The 7548-nt window shown below is 50.1% G+C and overlaps 1 protein-coding gene across 1 annotated transcript in view; it reads left to right on the forward strand.

Moving 5' to 3' along the window:
- The first annotated feature begins 1239 nt into the window (after positions 1-1239).
- The window catches only part of DNAJC11 (DnaJ (Hsp40) homolog, subfamily C, member 11), a 14950-nt gene continuing 8641 nt past the window's right edge, over positions 1240-7548 (forward strand). The window contains exons 1-3 of the mRNA XM_010157672.1: positions 1240-1363; positions 2173-2246; positions 3343-3444. Of these exons, the coding sequence (XP_010155974.1) occupies positions 1276-1363; positions 2173-2246; positions 3343-3444 (264 nt within the window). The 5' untranslated portion in view covers positions 1240-1275. The remainder of the gene's footprint in view (positions 1364-2172; positions 2247-3342; positions 3445-7548) is intronic.

Below are 7548 nucleotides of genomic sequence, written 5' to 3' on the forward strand. Positions count from 1 at the left end.
CTGCATGTTCCCCTGCCTTCTCAACTGAGCTTACATTTGGTGTCCGAGAAAGCACAAGGTAGTCAGAAGGAAAGAGCTAATCTGTAGCTACCTCTGCTGTCATGGGGCCAGCGAATTTGGCAGGTCCCCTTTTTCTGTGTCATTTAGAAACATTAACGTGACGTTGTACAAATGTGCAGGGAAAACATTTATTCTAAGCTGTCCCCCAAAGGGATCTGCTTTCTGGCTTCGGTCCGCAAACGAATGCATTTCTGTGATGAAAACCCGGACTCTCCTTACCGTGCAGTGGCAAAAAAGATGTTAATCTAAGAAATGAACTTTTAGGGCCTTTATTGCCACGGTGAAAGCTTGGAATCTGTGAACGCTTCAGCCGCTGAAGAGCGTTAAGAGTAAATGGAATGTGTGCCTTCAAATTCCGTTACGGAAAGCCGTTGTCTGGATGCCCTTCTCGCTGGCGTTGTGTTCTCGCCCGTTGCAACCCCCGCCTAGAACACAAGGGATGACCTTTGCTTGAGGGATCCAGCACAGATCCATTGCCTCATTTCGGTTATTTCACTCCCCATATTTCTCACAGCACGGAGAAGCGGCGTCCTGCTTCCCGCACCCCAGGAATTCGTGCCTGCACCATTCTGCAACAGTCGGTTGCTCTGCGAAGCTGCATGCGCCGCCTGTGCCTCGCGGCAACGTTCCGGTGGCTTTCGGCAAGTGCGCATCTGACGAGGTGCTCACCAGCCACTGCTGCAGGAACAAGGGGGGAAAGGGCAAGCTGCCAGGCCTGTAGAGAGAGTGCCTACCCGAGGGTCTGAGACTGAAATACGAGTAGGATTTGATGTAGGTCTCTGGATTGAAGTGGTTTTGTCCTGGGTGACTTTATTTTTCCTTGCTCTTCTGTATTGAACTGAGCAGGCGGTAGTTACCTGATCAAAAGGATGGACGAACACGCGTTGCTTGGATGGGTGGTTTTTGCTCTGGGTTTTGTTTTTCCACTGAACTTTCTATCCTGAGGTGCACGCTGCTGAGCTGTTGCTGGCACTTGCGCTATAAACAGCGTGGAAAACGCTGGTGTGTATAATTGAACATCTCGTTAACTTGGGTAGCGAAACAAAAGTCCGCTCTTGGTTTTGGGCACGTGAGGTACCAGCTGCCGGACTCCCCTTTTAGGGCTGACCCTGACAACGGTCTCTTTCTGATGGTGTCGGTTGTACTTTAATTCACTTTCACTGCTTTTCACAGGCCTCTCAGGAAGAGCTGAAAGCTGCCTACCGCCGCCTGTGTATGCTGTACCACCCGGACAAGCACAGAGACCCCGAGCTCAAAACGCAAGCTGAGCGGCTCTTTAACCTTGTTCACCAAGCTTATGAAGGTCGGTGGAGGGTGGAGGTTTGCAGGAACTGTTTCCAGGGGTGTTTGATGGGGAAGGCTGTGTCTTCCTCCTTTCTGAAGAAGACAGATACCATTACAAAGTGATAATAACCTGCTGTACTTAGCTATGGTTTTTTTCCTGCTTCTGTCCTGTAAACCAGGAGCAAGGCAGTGTGAATTCTGCAAGGAACGAGACGTGGAGTCTCGGCCTTACTTCCCATGTGTTGTAAAAGACCTTTTCAGCACTTCCTTTGCTTCTGAAAAGACTCTCCCACAAAAGACCAAAAAGCTTCCAACAGAAAGGCAGTTTCATGCTTTACTTTTAAGTGATGCATCCTGAATTTCTGTTCTCGGTCACCTGGTTGTGGTCTCCGTGGCTTTTCAGCAAGTTCTTCCGTATTCCAAGACTGAGATAAGGACAGTGCACTCAGTGCAGTTAGAAGGGGTTTACTCATCCAGGGCTGCCAAAGCCCTTTTAAAATATTCAGAATTAAGCTGACATTTACTTCAGTCCTGGTGTCCTCGTAGGTAATACGTACCATAACTGAGGCACAAGGAAGGGATTTCTTACAATTAGCTTCAGCATTTGGAAGTGTGATAAGAAACCTGGAATGCAAATGGGTGAGAAGCTGGTAGGACTCGTCTGCATTAAACAACTACTGCAGCAAACTAGATGCCCGGTCCCATAGCCTAAAGAGAAACTCTTTTAAACCTGAAAGATGAGCTATACAGTTCTTTTTTTTTACTCTCATGTTTTCTGAGTGAGAAGAGCAAACATTGAGTTCTGTCCTCTCTTGGTTTAACTTGCAGTGCTTAGTGATCCACAGACCCGAGCCATCTATGACATATATGGGAGGAGAGGACTGGAAATGGAAGGATGGGAGGTGAGAGAAACGCAGCCCCGTGTGACCAGTGGAATTGGCTAAACCCACCGTCACCTGACATTCTTGTGTCGAGCTGTGCTGGTGGTTACAAAGGCCGATTTGTCTGAGGGCATCCCTGTGTAGTTATTTCTGCCTGCTGGAACGCCGTGGTGGGTTTTCACCTGACAAGGGAACAATGAACCTGACGTTCAGAGTTCCCTGATAGCATATTACCCTGACAGGCAGCATCTCTGAGACAAACGCATCGTTATTGTCCCATCTCGTGTCATCTTTTCCATCTGAAGCCGTTTTCAGCATCGGCTGCCCTCTGAGTTTGAAACTACTTTTTCTTTCTGTGCTTTTGGGGTTTGGTGATTTTTCTTCTTGGTTTGGGTTTTTGGGCTTTGAAAGAGAACGTGTCCATTGCTAGCTGTCCTGTTCAGTCCCCGTGCTAGCCTCTGCCCGTCTTAGCAGATTGCGCTACGCCGCTTGCTTCGGAATCCTAGTGGGGCAGGTCAGACCAAGTTTGCAGTTAGCAGCAAGAAAAGTGGCGCAGTGGCGGTGTGTAACAGACATTTTTAAGCTGCCTGTGGCAGGGTTGATCTTATTTTGAAAAGCCAAATCCAATACTCTTTTCTGTCCATACCTAAGACCGTACCTGTTTAAAACCCTTATTCCCCGAGCTGTGTAGGGTTAACGGATGTGAATCAGCATGCCATAAAATGACAAAACTCTCACTTAATGAGTTTACCTCAGGCCAGAAGCTTTCAGTCATTTTCAATTTTTTGTTTACACCCAGTAGAGAAGTTAACGTATAGCTGTTGGTAACAGCTGCGCTGCAGCACCTTGTGGTTTGCTGTCTGTGTGCGCTGGTTTTGCCAAGGGAATAGAAATAATGAGACCATTTTCCCTTCTCTCAAGGCATGAGGGTTTCTCTCGTGCCTGACATTTGACCTGCTCAGGTGTTTGCTTCCAAACCCTGAGGACTGGAACCGGTGCAGCGTGGCTTACAGCAGCACCGGGGGGACAGGGTGTTAGTGTACCGGGTCCCAGCGGCCAGGCCATACCCCAAACATCCTCATGATAAGGTTTTGACTTACTGTTTCTTTTTGAGCAGGTTGTGGAAAGGAAGCGAACGCCAGCTGAAATCAGGGAAGAATTTGAGCGTTTGCAGAGAGAGAGGGAAGAGAGAAGGTTGCAGCAGCGAACTAATCCAAAGGTAAGCCAAGACTTCATCCCAGTCTCGAGTGGATCTGTGAATTATTAGGAACATGCAAGGTGTGATGAATGTAGATGAGGGGCTACAATAAGTACAATAAGTGGCCCCTTAGGGAACTACTCCTAGTGAGCTACTTTCCCATGTTTGAGTATGCGGTTTGTCTGGACAGTGTGGGGAAAGGAGCTGATTCTGCAAACAGCAGTGCTCTGGTGAAAGTGCTTTTTCTCATTGAAACATGGAGGAGCAAAATAGCTCTTTGGGCAATTTCAAGAAAACGGTCTTAATGCTGAAATGTTTATGGTTTCTTTCCAAGTATTCCAAATGAAATGAAACCCCCTGCAGTTACCCAACAGGTTTTCCCTTCACCACTGCTGTGGTGTCACAACAATGCGGGGAGAGACTGAAAGGCAGCTTTGAAATGGGGGGATGTGCGAGGCAGGTACCACACCGCCTGGGGAGCAGGAGTCTTGTGGCTGCAGCGCGGGGAGCAAAGTCAGCCCGGCCAGCGCTGAGGCCCTGCCAGTTTCCCAGTGTGTGCCTGCTCTGGGAAGGCTCCGTCGTGCTCCCGGGATGTGTCAGCGCATATTCCATTCCCATCTCAGCCTGAGCAGCCATAAGCTGACACCGAGTGACCCACCTCGCATCGGCTGTGCGGAGATAATCAGGAACACCGTGTCGGGGGTGATGTTCTCATGGTAGTGTGGAGATGGTGATCGGCCACTGCTTCCTCCGCCACCTGCTGCAACTGGCGTACACCGATGGCTTGGCACGGCCTTGCTGGCTCTTGGCTTGAGAAGCGTGCAGGCAAACCCAGGTTATGTCAGGATTGTCTCCGAGTGAGGTTTTGGAGCTTGTAGAATCACAAAAATCTTGGTTCTCGTGCAGTGAGTAACAATATCCAAGAGCTGCGCCTACGCTCGCCAATGTACCACAGCTCAGTTCACCTGAATCCAGATTTTTCTTGGGGTTTTTGCCAAACTATCAGAAAACTGTACTTATTTTTTGAACTGTGTTGGGAATCCATTTCTCCTGTGCGATACAGGAACGGTACCTGGTGGGGAGCCTTGATTTTCCTGTTCCCCCCCAAGGTAACGTGCAGGTATTTACACAGACTAAAGCGCAGGCAGCTGTGTGCTTATGCTGCCGTAGGAAGAGAAGATTTCCCGGCTCACTGTGTCCACGCGTGGACTTCTCGGGCATTGCAGCGTAACCTGCATAACCCCAGAAACAACTCCCAGTTGGTTAACTACTGTTGGCTTTGAGGGTTGTTGATGTTTTCATGGCCAGCCCTTTAAAATCAGTGTTTCCTGAGTGGACAGAGGTGTGGGTACAGTCATGTTTTGGACTGCATCGGAAAAATGTCCACCTGAGACCTGTAACGTTCCGAGATACTTCAGCAGGGACATGGGTCTGCGCTGGTCATAGCCACACGGATTGGCTAACAGGGATCAGCAGGCTGCTGTAGGTAGTGCTGCTCCGATACTGGAAGGGTAAATCGGTGTGAGGTGTTGTGCGAATATCTGTCGGCAGTGTTATTCCAGGCAGGAGGGGATTTCTGGATGCTCCAGCACAGGCAGGTCTTTGCTGGAGGTGAGGGTGATTGGGGTGAGAAGGGTATTCTCGGAGTGGGACATGGAGATATCCGCCTCATGCTTCTCCCTGTCTGCGGGAATGTGACGTTTCATCCAGGCACCTGGCCGTGAGCAGGGAGAAGTGGAGCTGCGCTGTAAGCCTCGGTGTCCTCTGATCACATCAGCCATCCGGGCGTTGGGAAGCCTCGGCCGCGGTGTCCTCTGATGGTTTACCCCTCTGGGGTGTACTGTCGTTGCTGACTGGCAGCCTAGAGAAACGTCTCTCCAGGAATTCCTGTGGAATTGGGTAGTGCAGCTGTGAGCATCTCCAACGTTTTGTCGGTTCTGTAACGCGGTTCCAGCGAAATAAAGCGTTTCAACCAGAACTGTTGAGCAATAACCAGATGTAGACCATTTGGCAGGTTTCAAATTGAGTCTATTATTTGCTTTTAGAGCTTTGTTTTCGCTTTCAGAGATGTGCAGAAGGGTTGAAAAGTTCATTACTTCATTTAGGAAGAACTGCTTCCTGTTAGGAAGAATTAAATCCCCTGGTTTTCCTGCTGCGGAAGGTCGTTGTCTATGAAATGCAGGTCCCTCAAGGCTTAGTCTTGCACAGCTCCCGCATGTCACCTTCCAGAAGGTAAATCCCTAAGACAAACAGGTGAGGAGGGAGTACGCTCTGCTCTGCCACCTCTTAATTCCATCGGTAAATCTGTTCCGTACTCGCAGGATGGCAAATTGGGGTGGATTTTACAGGCCGTCCCGCGGAGTTGGTGCGCCATGTGCGCCCGCGCCGCCGGCTGAGTAGAGCTTGACGGCCTTTTCCCTGCTGCTCGCCCTTCGGGGAGGGCTTTTTCCTCTCCCGAGGGCCTGAGCAGGTGGCTGATGGGGAGCTGCAAGCAGCAGCGGTCCCCTCTATTATCCGGTGGCATAGGGGGTGCGCTCGTTCTCTGGGAATATTTTTAGCTTTGCCATCTGCTGCCTTTCCTGTGCCTGCGCCCGAGCCAGTTTCCGTGCCAGGATCTGTAGACCTCGGGGTGACTTCACCGGCTTGGCAGGAGGTAAAATCTCCGCATGGAGTCACTGCTCCCTTCAGCAGCCAAACAGGATCTGCTGAGGAGCCGGCGAAGAAATGGGACGCCTTTCCTATGAATGGGTCTGGTGGATTTTCTTGGGTAGCTTCAGGTGTTTTCCTTCTTTGCGTTGGGAGGGATATTTTTTTATTTAAATTCATAGGTGTGAGAAAGGAAATCGTAAGATTTTGTGTCTGATTGAAAGGAGGTGCAAGGAATTTCAGGAGTGTGTGTGGAACTTGGTGCATTTTCCAAAGAGAACAAGCATCATGGTGCCACCAGACAGAGGGCAGGAAGAGATGTTGTGGATGCCCCATCCCTGGATGTCTTCAAGGCCAGGCTGGATGTGGCTTTGAGCAACCTGGGCTAGTGGAAGGTGTCCCTGCCCATGGCAGGGGGGTTGGAACTAGATGATCTTTAAGGTCCCTTCCAACACTAACCATTCTATGATTCTATGATTCTAAGAGTAAACTGCGTGGGGTTTTTTATGCAAATCCTTGGGAAAGCTTTCCTGCTGCTTACATTCAGGTCTGAGTTGAAAACATGCATTTTCTGTCTTTCTGCCATTCACATTCAGCATGTTTACTACTCGGCATGGTATCCCTTGGTAAAACGTGTTTAACTCGGAATTTGAAGTCGAGGTCTGGCTGAAAACCTTTCTTTCCATCCCGCCTCTGTTAAGAAAGATCTTGGGTTTCACACTTCCTTAAATTGAAGAGCACCAAGGAAAATTGGAAATAGTTCTCTCTTTTTAAAATAAACGCTCATGTGTGCTCCACGCATTCGGTCGGCCCCTCTAGAGTGCATCGGCTGGAGCGACACTGGCTGGAGTCGGCACTCTCCTTCTCTTCGGCTGTTCCACGCCATGTGTCCGGAGGGCTGGAGGGCAGCTTCCCAGGCAGCCGGCGGTTTTCTCTCGCTTGGCTCTTGTTTTGGCCCCATTTCAAGGAACAGCCCTACACGGGAGAGGGCTGAAATGGAAGAAGCTGTAGCATCTGGAGAGTGGATCCTTTGAAGGTGATTTGGCAGGTGGTTCCTGAAAAGCGGCCTTGTGCATAGAGGGCAGGAGCTCGTCCCTGGTGCCGCCGCAAACGGCGATGGGCATGACTGCCTTGAAATTCCCCAGCCTGTAATTCGTCAACATCGGGAGGATATAGACTGGTTGGAGTGAGTCCAGAGGAGGCCACAAAGATGCTCAGAGGGCTGGAGCCCCTCTGCTATGATGAAAGGCTGCAAGAATTGGGCTTGTTCAGACTGGAGAAGAGAAGGCTCCAGGGAGACCTTATTGCAGCCTTCCAGTGCCTGGGGGGGCTACAAGGAAGCTGGGGGGGACTTTTTACAAGGGCCTGTAGTGACAGGACAAGGGGTAACCGGTTTAAATTGAAATTGGGGAGGTTTAGGTTAGATATCAGGAAGAAATTCTTCCCGGAGAGGGTGGGGAGGCACTGGGACAGGTTGCC

Source organism: Eurypyga helias, unplaced genomic scaffold (genome assembly GCF_000690775.1).
Source record: "Eurypyga helias isolate BGI_N326 unplaced genomic scaffold, ASM69077v1 scaffold29718, whole genome shotgun sequence".
In the NCBI taxonomy this organism is placed as follows: domain Eukaryota; kingdom Metazoa; phylum Chordata; class Aves; order Eurypygiformes; family Eurypygidae; genus Eurypyga; species Eurypyga helias.